At 38.3% G+C, this 14,839-nt stretch overlaps 1 protein-coding gene across 1 annotated transcript; it reads left to right on the top strand.

Moving 5' to 3' along the window:
- The first annotated feature begins 293 nt into the window (after positions 1 to 293).
- rh50 (Rh50-like protein) lies at positions 294 to 1,718 on the top strand. The gene has a single exon (XM_034171504.1). The coding sequence runs from the start codon at positions 294 to 296 to the stop codon at positions 1,716 to 1,718; it is 1,425 nt and encodes a 474-aa protein (XP_034027395.1).
- Positions 1,719 to 14,839: the final 13,121 nt, after the last annotated feature.

Raw genomic sequence — 14,839 nt, 5'->3', positions numbered from 1 at the left:
CTGGATCCACATTTACATAATATAAGCTGTTAGAGAAATCCACGTCATCAAACACTGCTACTTTTGAAATGTTTTCATTGCAACATCATCAAACTTTGTACTTTAAGTTACACAGAAATATGATACTGCACGGTGTTATTGCAAGGACCAAAGGGCAGTATTTTTGTGTGAGGGTGATATGGCCTGTATTTGTTTATTTAAAAGGAACCAATGCCTTGAAAGTCTCTTATCTAAACATAGATAATCCAGGCTGCAAAAGAAATGACTGTCATTTGCTCAAAACAGCTCTCACAATGAAGAAACAGTCAGCCAGCCTTCGAGTGAGGTTACCTGTATTCGTGTTTGTCACAGAGGTGATTATCGTTGGCCTGTACACTGCTTTTGTCACCTACAATGACAGCGCTGATGCTAAATTGCAAACCAACAAGACCAGCCCTATGGACAACGCAGTCTACAGGGACTACCCGTTTTTTATGGACATTCACGTGATGATATTCCTCGGCTTTGGGTGCCTTCTGGCATTTTTCAGACTCTATGGTTTCAGTGGGATAGCCTTTAACTTTCTCACAGCTACTTTTGCCATCCAGTGGGCCATCCTAGTGCAGGGTTTCTTCCAGTTCAACCACGGTGGTAAGATCCACCTTGGTGTGATTAACCTCATAAATGCCGAGTTCGTCTGTGCGGTGGTGCTGATATCTTTTGGGGCCGTGCTGGGGAAGACTAGTCCATTGCAGCTGCTGGTAATGGCTCTGCTGGAAGTCCCAGTGTTTGCTATCACAGAGTGGGCTGTGTTAAAATATCTGAGGATAAATGACGCGGGTGGCTCCATTCTCATCCACATTTTTGCCTGTTATTTTGGCTTGGGTGTCACCTTTGCACTTTACAGGCCGTGTCTAAATGAAGGCCACTTAAAGGAGAACACCAGTTACCAATCAGATATCTTGTCCGTGATGGGGACCTTGTTCCTGTGGGTGTTTTGGCCCTCCTTCAATTCAGCATTAACACTGAAAGGAGACGACCAACACAGGGCCATCCTCCACACCGTCATCGGACTCACTTCCTCCACACTCACGGCCTTTGCTCTCTCTGCGATGCTGAACAAAAATGGGAAGCTCACCATGGCTGATATTCAGAATGTGACCCTGGCTGGAGGTGTAACAGTTGGGGCATCCGTGGACATGATGATATCTCCTGCAGCTGCATACATTCTGGGTATGATGGGTGCCACTGCATGCATGCTGGGCTACAAGTACTTAAGCCCCTTACTGGCTCAACGCTTCAAGATCCAGGATCAGTGTGGAATACATAACTTGCATGGGCTAACGGGGCTTATATCATGTGTTGCAGGGATATGCGCCATACTGATGGCTAGCGAAGAAGTGTACGGCCCCAGTATGTATGAGATTTTCACGCACAGAGCGCCAGTGGCTGGCAACCCAAAGCTGCTTGAACTCCAGATGCAGATCCCTGGTTTACAACCAGGCTTAGGAAGGACTGCCCAGGAACAGGCTCTCTTCCAAGTAGCAGCATTGTTCTCCACAATAGGAGTGTCCGCGTTTGGAGGCGTTCTGACAGGATTTGTCTTAAAACTGCCGTACCTTGCTTCTCCAGCCGATGGTTCCTGTTTTGATGATGAGCTGTTTTTTAATGTTCCTAGAGACTATGATTCACCACTTAAACTCAATAACATAGTTGCCATAGAAGAATCCGCTGCCTGAGGTGCACGCAGGCAAGCAAAGCATTTGTCATAATCATACCTGTAAAAACCCCATGAAATACTTCTGTCAGGTTCAGTCCAACCGATATATCATTTGGCAGATAGTATTGGTCAATATGAGCCTTCTGCCAACACATTGGTATTGCCATTACTTTTCTGATATGACAACTTATATTTTACTGAATAAACAATGCTGAAAATCACTTTGGTTGCTGGAACTGGTGTCATTACATAGTTTGTCCAGCAGACGAGCATGGCTGGTACCACCATCACCTCTTGGACATGCTACAAGAAATAGAAGCAAAGCAATCAGGGGCCATTCATTTTCAATCAGTGTTTGCATTTTAACAGCAACAAGAGATAAGTGATTGCAAAGCTGCCAGCAAGGCAGGGCCAAAACGGATAAGAAGTTCATTTGAAGCAAATATAATAACATAATATTTGAAACAGATCAGAAGTTCATTTGAAGCAAATACTATAATATAAATATTTGAAACAGATAAGAAGTTCATTTGAAGCAAATATAATAACATAATATTTGAAACAGATAAGAAGTTCATTTGAAGCAAATACTATAATGACCGAGGCGTCATCGCTGAGTCGGATCGGATTATTGAATGCATGCTCCATTGCAAATAAAGCATTCTCTATTAATTAACTTTTTGTCAGGAAGAACTTGGATTTCCTTTTCCTTACTGAAACGTGGCAGAGGGAGAATGAGTTCATACATTTAAATGAGCTCTGTCCAGCTGGCTGTTTAGTTGTGGGAAAGCCCCGCCCCTCTCGCCGCAGTGGGGGCCTGGCTGCTGTGTACCAGGACAGGTTCACATGCAGACATACGAACACAGATCACGCCCCCTCTTTTGAGGTACTTATGATGGAAGTTGGTTCCTCAGATACTTTTTATTGTATTTTGATTTATTGCCCCCCAGGCCCTGCTGGGACCTTTTTAAAGGATTTCACAGACCTTTTAACATCCATAATTCGATTGGAAAGGGTTTTAATTATGGGGGATTTTAATTTGCACATTGACAATGACACATCAAGTCATGCTGTAGAACTTTTATCAGTGACTGAGGCATTTAAATTTAAACAGCATGTGTCAGGCCCCACCCATAGTAAAGGCCATACTTTGGATCTGGTGTTCACATTGGGTCTGCATGTTGCTGATGTGTGCGTAGAGGATGTTCTGTTGAGCGACCACTCCTGTGTTCTCTTTGACTTGAGGGTGCCGTCTCAGCCAAGGCCTGTGCTCTCCAAGGTAGCGAGGAGGATTATCACAGAGGCAACATCTACACATTTTTGTGATAAGTTTGATCCTCTTCTTTTTAGTGAATGCACTGAAATTGATGGCCTTGTGGACAGCTTTAACAGTCACTGTGCAACTATCTTGGATCAAGTTGCACCACTTAAATCTAAGAATGCATCTCGTGAAAGGTTCTGCCCCTGGATTAATGATGCGATCATGAATCTAAGGAGATCTTGTCGTCAAATTGAACGCTTGTGGAAATCTACAAAACTGGAGGTCCACAGGCTGCATTTGAGAGACCTAATAGCCTCCCTAAATAAGATGTTAGAAGAGGCCAGGGCAAATTACACTCAACAAAAATATAAACGCAACACTTTTGGTTTTGCGCCCATTTTGTATGAGATGAACTCAAAGATCTAAAACTTTTTCCACATACACAATATCACCATTTCCCTCAAATATTGTTCACAAACCAGTCTAAATCTGTGATAGTGAGCACTTCTCCTTTGCTGAGATAATCCATCCCACCTCACAGGTGTGCCATATCAAGATGCTGATTAGACATCATGATTAGTGCACAGGTGTGCCTTAGACTGCCCACAATAAAAGGCCACTCTGAAAGGTGCAGTTTTATCACACAGCACAATGCCACAGATGCCGCAAGATTTGAGGGAGCATGCACTTGGCATGCTGACTCGTGTATTGAATGTTCATTTCTCTACCATAAGCCGTCTCCAAAGGCGTTTCAGAGAATTTGGCAGTACATCCAACCAGCCTCACAACCGCAGACCACGTGTAACCACACCAGCCCAGGACCTCCACATCCAGCATGTTCACCTCCAAGATCGTCTGAGACCAGCCACTCGGACAGCTGCTGAAACAGTCGGTTTGCATAACCAAAGAATTTCTGCACAAACTGTCAGAAACCATCTCAGGGAAGCTCATCTGCATGCTTGTCGTCCTCATCGGGGTCTCGACCTGACTCCAGTTCGTCGTCGTAACCGACTTGAGTAGGCAAATGCTCACATTTGCTGGCGTTTGGCACGTTGGAGAGGTGTTCTCTTCACGGATGAATCCCGGTTCACACTGTTCAGGGCAGATGGCAGACAGCGTGTGTGGCGTCGTGTGGGTGAGCGGTTTTCTGATGTCAATGTTGTGGATCGAGTGGCCCATGGTGGCGGTGGGGTTATGGTATGGGCAGGCGTCTGTTATGGACGAAGAACACAGGTGCATTTTATTGATGGCATTTTGAATGCACAGAGATACCGTGACGAGATCCTGAGGCCCATTGTTGTGCCAACATCCAAGAACATCACCTCATGTTGCAGCAGGATAATGCACGGCCCCATGTTGCAAGGATCTGTACACAATTCTTGGAAGCTGAAAATGTCCCAGTTCTTGCATGGCCGCTATACTCACCGGACATGTCACCCATTGAGCATGTTTGGGATGCTCTGGACCGGCGTATACGACAGCATGTACCAGTTCCTGCCAATATCCAGCAATTTCGCACAGCCATTGAAAAGGAGTGGACCAACATTCCACAGGCCACAATTGACAACCTGATCAACTCTATGCGAAGGAGATGTGTTGCACTGCATGAGGCCAATGGTGGTCACACCAGATACTGACTGGTATCCCCCCAATAAAACAAAACTGCACCTTTCAGAGTGGCCTTTTATTGTGAACAGTCTAAGGCACACCTGTGCACTAATCATGGTGTCTAATCAGCATCTTGATATGGCACACCTGTGAGGTGGGATGGACTATCTCAGCAAAGGAGAAGTGCTCACTATCACAGATTTAGACTGGTTTGTGAACTATATTTGAGGGAAATGGTGATATTGTGTATGTGGAAAAAGTTTTAGATCTTTGAGTTCATCTCATACAAAATGGGAGCAAAACCAAAAGTGTTGCGTTTATATTTTTGTTGAGTGTAGTTCAGTCAGCTGACTTCCTCTAATAGAGGAAATCCCAAGGCGCTCTTTGAAACTATTAGCTCTATTGTGGCACCTGCTACTTATGTCACTCCTGTTCACTCTAAAACTACTAGTGATGAGTTTCTGACTTTCTTTATTGATAAGGTCAGAGCTATAAAAGACAGATTGCCACAGTCAGTGCCACCTTGTCAAGGCCCCCAGCATATGGGACCACCCCCTCAATGCTGGGCATTATTTGCTCCTGTTACAAAAGAGGACATTTTATCCATTATCAGCAAAACAAAACCATCCTCTAGTACACTAGATGTTCTTCCTTTTAGACTTTTCATGAATGTATTTGACTCTATTGGGCCATATGTTGCCAAAATGTTTAATATGTCCCTGTTGACTGGTATGTTCCCCAGTTCTTTCAAGCATGCTGTTGTGGAGCCACAGCTTAAGAAAGCTGGACTGGACCCTACAGATCTGAAGCACTTTAGGCCAATATCAAAAGCCCCTTTCCTGGCTAAAGTCTTGCAAAAATTGGTCTGTGCCCAACTAACTTTCTTTTTGCAGCCTAACAACATTTATGACACTTTTCAATCTGGGTACCGTGTGTTTCACTCCACTGAAACAGCTCTGTTGAAAGTGTCGAGTGACATTATGATGGCGCTGACACTGGCAAATGCACTGTCCTGGTTTTGTTAGATCTGTCATCTGCATTTGACACAGTTGACCATGGCATCCTGATCAAAAGACTATAGGATCTGGTGGGGATGTCGGGTCCTGTATTAGAGTGGTTTAGCTCTTACCTGGTTGGTAGAACTTTTAGTGTGTCTGTTGATAATGTGATGTCTGAGTCTGCTGACCTTTTGTGGGGTGTGCCCCAGGGCTCGGTTCTGGGACCTATTTTATTTCTTTTGTACATCATCCCTCTCGGTAAGTTGATCCAGCAGTTTTGTGACGTATCCTATCATCTCTATGATGGTGACCTGCAGCTGTATTGCTCCTTTAAAACAACTGAGACCCAGAAACTCAATTCTTTAACCAATTGTCTCACCAAAGTTAAGGAATGGCTCAGTGAAAACAGCTTGCAGCTGAACTCTGATAAGACTGAAACATTGATTGTTACTCCGGAGAGTGCCATGCCTGCTATCAGGCTGCACCTTGGTGAACTGAATAGTTCAGTTAAGGGCAGCCTGCGCAATCTTGGCATTATCTTGGATGAAGGGATGTCTCTGGAACATCATACAATAGTTAAGAATTGTTTTTTCCAGATACAGAATATCTCTAAACTTCGAAAAATGGTGTCTTTTGAAGAGGTAGAGATGATTGTACATGCTTTTATATCTTCGCAATTGGATTATTGTAACAGCCTGTTCACGTGTCTTAATAAGAAAGAACTGGCTCGTTTGCAGGTTGTGCAAAACTCCGCTGCACGGCTTCTGACCTGCACCCACAGGAGAGCCCATATTAGCCCAATACTCAAGTCCCTGCATTGGCTCCCTGTCTCGTTTAGGATAAATTATAATATCCTGGTGCTTACATTTAGAGCTCTGCACAGGCAGGCTCCGGAATACATCAAGGACCTGATCCAACAGTATGTGTGCACCCGGGGCCTGAGCTCCTCCAACCTGAACCTGCTGACGGTTCCCCGTACCTGTTTTAAAACTCGAGGGGACAGATCTTTTAAAGCCGTGGCGCCGCGCCTTTGGAATGAGCTTCCCTGCTCCCTTCACTCGATAGACTCTGTCGATGCTTTTAAAAAGCAACTTAAGACTCACCTTTTTAAAAATGCATTTTAGCTTGATCTTCTTTTAAATGTTTGTATGTGTTATTTTGTATTTATTGATTTTATCATGTGAAGCACTTTGTGACCCTGGTCTGTGAAAAGTGCTATATAAATAAAGTTTACTTACTTATAATATTTGAAACAGATAAGAAGTTCATTTGAAGCAAATACTATAATATTTGAAACAGATAAGAAGTTCATTTGAAACAAATATAATAACATAATATTTGAAACAGATAAGTTCATTTGAAGCAAATATAATAACATAATATTTGAAACAGATAAGAAGTTAATTTGAAGCAAATATAATAACATAATATTTGAAACAGATAAGATGTTCATTTGAAGCAAATACTATAACATAATATTTGAAACAGATAAGAAGTTCATTTGAAGCAAATGCTATAATATAATATTTGAAACAGATAAGTTCATTTGAAGCAAATATAATAACATAATATTTGAAACAAATAAGAAGTTCATTTGAAGCAAATACTATAATATAATATTTGAAACAGATAAGAAGTTCATTTGAAGCAAATATAATAACATAATATTTGAAACAGATAAGAAGTTCATTTGAAGCAAATACTGTAATATAATATTTGAAACAGATAAGAAGTTCATTTGAAGCAAATATAATAACATAATATTTGAAACAGATACAAAGTTCATTTGAAGCAAATATAATAACATAATATTTGAAACAGATACGAAGTTCATTTGAAGCAAATACTATAATATAATATTTGTACAGATAAGAAGTTCATTTGAAGCAAATATAATAACAATATTTGAAACAGATAAGAAGTTCATTTGAAGCAAATATAATAACATAATATTTGAAACAGATAAGAAGTTCATTTGAAGCAAATATAATAACATAATATTTGAAACAAATAAGAAGTTAATTTGAAGCAAATACTATAATATAATATTTGAAACAGATAAGTTCATTTGAAGCAAATATAATAACATAATATTTGAAACAGATAAGTTCATTTGAAGCAAATACTGTAATATAATATTTGAAACAGATAAGAAGTTCATTTGAAGCAAATATAATAACATAATATTTGAAACAGATACGAAGTTCATTTGAAGCAAATACTATAATATAATATTTGTACAGATAAGAAGTTCATTTGAAGCAAATATAATAACAATATTTGAAACAGATAAGAAGTTCATTTGAAGCAAATATAATAACATAATATTTGAAACAGATAAGAAGTTCATTTGAAGCAAATATAATAACATAATATTTGAAACAAATAAGAAGTTAATTTGAAGCAAATACTATAATATAATATTTGAAACAGATAAGAAGTTCATTTGAAGCAAATATAATAACATAATATTTGAAACAGATAAGTTCATTTGAAGCAAATACTGTAATATAATATTTGAAACAGATAAGAAGTTCATTTGAAGCAAATATAATAACATAATATTTGAAACAGATACAAAGTTCATTTGAAGCAAATATAATAACATAATATTTGAAACAGATAAGAAGTTCATTTGAAGCAAATACTGTAATATAATATTTGAAACAGATAAGTTCATTTGAAGCAAATACTGTAATATAATATTTGAAACAGATAAGAAGTTCATTTGAAGCAAATATAATAACATAATATTTGAAACAGATACAAAGTTCATTTGAAGCAAATATAATAACATAATATTTGAAACAGATAAGAAGTTCATTTGAAGCAAATACTGTAATATAATATTTGAAACAGATAAGAAGTTCATTTGAAGCAAATATAATAACATAATATTTGAAACAGATACAAAGTTCATTTGAAGCAAATATAATAACATAATATTTGAAACAGATACGAAGTTCATTTGAAGCAAATACTATAATATAATATTTGTACAGATAAGAAGTTCATTTGAAGCAAATATAATAACATAATATTTGAAACAGATAAGAAGTTCATTTGAAGCAAATACTATAATATTTGTACAGATAAGTTCATTTGAAGCAAATATAATAACATAATATTTGAAACAGATAAGAAGTTCATTTGAAGCAAATACTATAATATAATATTTGAAACAGATAAGAAGTTCATTTGAAGCAAATATAATAACATAATATTTGAAACAGATATGAAGTTCATTTGAAGCAAATATAATAACATAATATTTGAAACAGATATGAAGTTCATTTGAAGCAAATACTATAACATAATATTTGTACAGATAAGAAGTTCATTTGAAGCACATATAATAACATAATATTTGAAACAGATAAGAAGTTCATTTGAAGCAAATATAATATAATATTTGAAACAGATAAGAAGTTCATTTGAAGCAAATATAATAACATAATATTTGAAACAGATAAGAAGTTCATTTGAAGTAAATATAATAGCATAATATTTGAAACAGATTAGAAGTTCATTTGAAGCAAATACTAGCCGATGCAATACGTTGACTGCCAATCTGGGTAAAGGCCGTATGACTTAAGGTGCCCTGACACGAGCATGTTTTTGATTCACGCAACAACACGAACTGTGTTGTGACGATCCCACCCACTGTGTTCACAGCTGAACCGGCTGCCACGCGCTCTGCTCTGGACGCTGCGTATATAAAAAAATTATTTTGTGGCAGAGTAATCATTTTTTTCTGCAAATTGGCCGTTGAAAATGGCTCTAATCACTTCCTGAATCACAGAGGAGGCTGCAGCCGGAGCCGTTCACATGCATGCGCATAACAACCTGCAGAAAGCATTTTGAGCCATCTATAAAGGTGATTGAGTTGTTTACATTGTCATGGCTTGGTAAAACAGTTGCTTGATCTTTGCTTCTTGTGTGCAGCTGTTAAGTATGTTTATAACAGATTTAACGTCTTGTTATAATCCTTCAGACGAGCTGCGCTCTGATGCGATCCGCTGACGTCACCACTCGCTCTGCTCACTTCTTGTTTACTCCACTTGATGAGCTGCATGTCGTGTTGGAGATTACAGATCGTGCCACATAGCACGACATTTGTGCGTGAAAGATTTTTTGAACATTTCAAAATTCTCTGTGCACAATAGCACGCACCGGCGCCCTTCTAGCGTCCTGTCGGCACCAGTTAAAGACAAGTTTATACTCTCCAGCACGACACGTCATGACACAGGTCATGATGTTGTGTGAAAACATGCTTGTTTCAGGGCACCTTTATGCTTGTTGGTTGTTGATCCTATTTAAGGTTATTTACAATAAAGTTAATGTTTAAACTGTAAAAAAAAATAAAATCATATCAAAATTGCATTTCTTTGTCATAAGGGCTTGATAATGAATTGTTAGGAATAATTGCCATTTTTAAGGTACATATTCAGTGTGGTAATTTTTTATTTTTTAACCTGTTTATGCCCAGATTTTTTTTTTATAAGTGGAAAAACCTGCATTAGTATCTTTGAGATTTTTATTGTGAGTACAAAATGACAGTAATACACTTTGGCAACAATTGTTGCCAGTGGGGCAAAATGAGTTAATATTGGAATTGTGGAAATTGTGATAGATGAAAGGAGCAACAATTTCCCATTTTGACAACGCATCAGCGTGCCACTTTATTTCCCCTTTTTCACACAATTCACAGACCTTTTATAACGACCCCACCCATTAATCTCACAGAAGTTCTGACAAGAAAAGCGCCACAGGGGGCCAAGACAGCTTGTAATATACACAGCTGGAATACATATTGCCAATCACCCATGCAGGGGCTGAGACAGGAAACATCAATATCATACCTTGGCATGTTAACCACCAGTGGCGACATTTTGGTATGTGCTTTGCACATCTGGGCATGTTACCACATACCAGGAAAGACACTAAGTATGGTGAATTATGTCCATTATGTGTTGAATGTCCGCAACAGTATCGGTTCGACCCCCAAAATCTGCATCAGTCGAGCTCTCTCTCTCTCTCTCTCCCCCTCTCTCAATCTCTCTCTCTCTCTCTCTCTCCCTATCTATCTTCATATCGATCTATCTATGTAATTTCAGTACTTAGTTGGATTTTTTTGAAGTTGCATTTCTATGGCCCTTAACAGTTATGGTCTGTATTAAAATGGGGATTTTAATGTTAATACAGGCCTCCACAGCTCGAACAACTATTCTGTCTATTCAGAAACACAGAATTCTTGTTGAAAACTATATATAAATAGTGATTGTTCTTAGTCTTTTTTCAGTCGTTATAACACCCTGTCTGAAGGGCATGTGCTTGAACATATGCTGGAATTTATCCCTCTCCGTCATGTTAGTTATGGGCTAACCTGGCCTACATGTTGCTGCAGCCACGATCCTCGAGCTCTCTTTAGCCGGGATTATAATCCACCTTTATATCCTTTCACTAAGGTACTTATATCATGTCTCCATATACTTTTCAACACACTTTACTTTTTCTTGTTCCCCCTCTTTTTAATATTATTATATTTATGGAAAAATTGGAGGAGTGGGGTACAATTAGTTATACCTAACAGCTAACGTTAGCTTATCTAGCCGGTTGTAGCACCGTTTATCATAGCTTACAATATAGTTGGTTCTTTTTTGTTTGATAACGCACATTAATTCATACTTTTGTCCACATTTATTTTTAAATGTATTTGTTAATACCGTTATTGTAGGTTTAGCTACGCTGTTATACTTTATACACTAATTACTGTTTTTGTTTATCTTGTTAGCTTGCTAGGTACAGTTGGCTTATTAACGGCCTATTTAACTCTTAAAATTTTACATGGTGTAGAGTTTCAATGATTCATCAGTTTATGTGTTCTTTAAAGATATCAACATATAGTACCTAAGTTCTTAGGGTTCCATTTGATAGCATATAGATTATGCATTTTATTTTCCTATAGTATGCTAACAGAGTTACTTTAGATAGATACCAATACACATTACATCATAGCTTCTGTTTCTATAATAAAATACCAGATTAGCCTACTAACTATAATTTAATTTTACTACTAGTCTACATACTAAATTACCTATACTGCAATCTTTCTGTATTATTAATCAATCTGTATTAATATTTAGATTTTAATACCTACTCCTGTATATTATATAGTACCATATTTATTGTATATGTTGTTTATTACCCTTAATATTTAAATATGTTATATATATGATGTCTTATCTTTCTTATGTATTATTATTTATTATTATATATACTTTTTTCTTGAGCCGCTTGGGTGGGTAGAGACAGTTCCCATGGGATAAAAAAGCTTTTCAACCTACCATCCCTGGTTCTCAAGACCAGGCACCTAAGTGGCTCTACTCTACTCTTTTCTACTCTTCCTTTTTAGATATTTAAATATACCTTAGTATACTAGCATAGTTCCACCTTAGAACTGGAATATAATATATAAGATATACCTACTGAATTTTCATATAAGGTAAAAGGTTTCCTGTTATGAAGTGAAGTTCATTTCATAGCATAAATTGATTTATATTTGTGTTTATTATGAGCTAGCTAGCTAGCTACAAGTTAAACTAATGATACTGAATACTGAAATTACTTTGCTGTTAGCTCATGGCCACCAATTGTAACAACTTCAGCTCAGCTAATTTCTTTTAGTTCCTCCCATTTGCTCAGGGTTACCACAGTGAATATGACACACACAGACTAGCATGTCCTTCCTGATGCAAGGCCAAATGTACATGGAGATTGGTGATCTTTGAACCTAGAACCTTCCTGTTGGGGAGTCAAGAAACCCTTTACCACGTTTCTTGTAAGTATGGTAATGGGATCATGAACTGATTCCACGCTTTGCTGCATACACAAAACCATGGAACTGCCTCAGATGGCAGCAACCCAGGAAGACAACCGGTCACATGGACAAAATGTCGTAGCTGATGCTCCCTCAAAATGCAAGTGACACAATTCATCCTACTATTAGTAACTGCTCTTTTGATACAAAGTCATTCCAGCAGTATGCAAGGATCCTCTGAAGAGACATCCAGTTGTTGCCTTAAGTCACTGGTTAGCATCCAAGTCTCACAACCATACAGCAAGACAGGCAGCACCAGGACGCTAAAGACTGGAACCTTTGTTTGCCTGCTAAATATTGGCAATGCCAAACACCTCTGAGTCACATCACTTTCATTTATTTTCCCTTCCGTTTCTTAGCTGGTGTAAAACCAACTAAGAACAACCAAGAATTTCTGCGGCCTTGGTGAACCATTCGGCTGCCTTCTTATCTTCTGCCCTCCCCAACAGTCTGATGTTGTCATGGCAACTCCAGACATTATGCACACACTAACAGTAACTGATACAAACTCATCTGACTGAACTCATCTACACACATGACGACGCACGGCCCTCCCCACCCCTACCACCCCCTCCCACTTGCCTCCACCCTGCCACTCCCCCCAAGCTTGCAGTTGCGCAGGAGAGACTACTGCCCTCCCCCAACATTCACATTGCCTCAATTCGAATGATGGACTGTCTTAAAGTTTAGTGTACCTAAACAATCAAATGTATATGTATGGGTGTTCTAATTCTGATGTGTGCCATTATTACGTTCAACTAGTTACCTCCGCCAATTATGTTTTCGGTCGCGTTTGTTTGTTTGTTTGTTTGTTTGTTTGTCTGTCTGTCTGTCAGCAGGATAACTCAAAAGGTTTTGAACGGATTTTGATGAAATTTTGTGGAGTGGTTGGAAATGACAAGAGGAACAAGTGATTAAATTTTAGTGGTGATCCGGATCACGATCCGGATCACGATGCTAACGCATAGACTTTTTTAGGTTCAGTGATTCCACGGTGTGTAGATGTTATGGCATCAGTGAACCCATGGTCTTGGCGGAGGTTTGCACTCTCTGAATGCTTCTAGTAATAACTGTGGATTAATTGTGTTTTTTTTTCTGGGGTGATTGGGTGAGAGAAATTTCATTGCACTTGTAATGACAATAAAATTATCTAAACAACTCTTAAAACCATCAGTTCATTCTGAGCCAAGATTTGTTGGTGGTATGGTTCAATACCTCATGTTTCTTAAACAAACATTGCAAATTGCTGCCACTTTGAAATTGTTGCACATAGTAGTTGTACTTTTTCAGTTATAACAGCAATAACTGAAATAATGGCGCACTGCCTACAAATCCACAGAAAATGTTGTTTAATGTCCTCTGTGGAAACATAAGACATATAATCTATCATGTCTTTCATGTGTCAGATGCCTAATGTGATTTTTTTTTTTTTTTTTTTTGGATTCCTTGACTAAAGTTGGGACACATTCACTCTTGACCACTTGATGAACAACACTAGTTCAGCAAATTAGCTCTGGGTAGTGTAGGAAGAGATGAAATGTGTGGAGTACTGTGGAACCACAACAACAGAATTAACCCTTTTATGGTTTATACACAAGGTGGTTTGTAGGGTCTGTGAGACCCATTTTCAATTTTTCCTCTAAGCAAAAAACAATATTAATAACTATTTTTTCAACCCCAGACTCACTGACTTTGGCTCATTTTCTGTGAAGAACAGAAAACATTTTCACTGACCACCCATTTGACATTCGTGCATCAAGTGCGAGAAACTCTGCCCCTCGTGTGTTATGTAATCTGAAGAGAAAAGTCAGTTTATTCAGTGAGGCTGATTGTTGTTTATACAAACATGAATGGGTTTATTTTTTTAACGAGGATGAAAGAAATTAACATTGAGTGATGATAAACCTTTCTCATTTACCACTTTTTGAAAATTAAACGTTTTATATCCATATCTTAATGTTTATTGATTTGTTTATGTTTTTATTACATTTTATCACAAAAAACAAACAACCCATATATTCATAAATGAGGTCTAACAAAGTTAAAGGGCAAATATTAAATATGCATGTTGTTTATATTGCTTTAAATTGAAATAAAGTAAACATCTATTGAGTGTTTTTACTTTGTATTGATTTAATACTCCAGTAGCGGTTCACCACACCCACAAACACTGGCTGAGTAACAAAAACATTAATACTGCACACAGGTTAAGAATGACAGCTTGGATAACTGTTCTATATCTTACTAATGATGTGAGGTGATGTGTGCTGGAGCTGTGTGCCACTACGTCCACCACACAACGGAAATATCCTGGTGTCACAGACCGAACGGTCCCCCCTAAAAATCAGTCCGCCCTGCCTTCACTGCGCATGCGTCATTAGCCGCGGTTCACT

Source organism: Thalassophryne amazonica, chromosome 6 (genome assembly GCF_902500255.1).
Source record: "Thalassophryne amazonica chromosome 6, fThaAma1.1, whole genome shotgun sequence".
NCBI classification, from domain to species: domain Eukaryota; kingdom Metazoa; phylum Chordata; class Actinopteri; order Batrachoidiformes; family Batrachoididae; genus Thalassophryne; species Thalassophryne amazonica.
This window is presented reverse-complemented; position numbering and strand designations above follow the sequence as displayed.

What these genes read in the sequence shown, in the direction of transcription:
- rh50 (XM_034171504.1), top strand. Translation starts at nt 294, where the DNA reads ATGAAGAAACAGTCAGCCAGCCTTCGAGTGAGGTTACCTGTATTCGTG.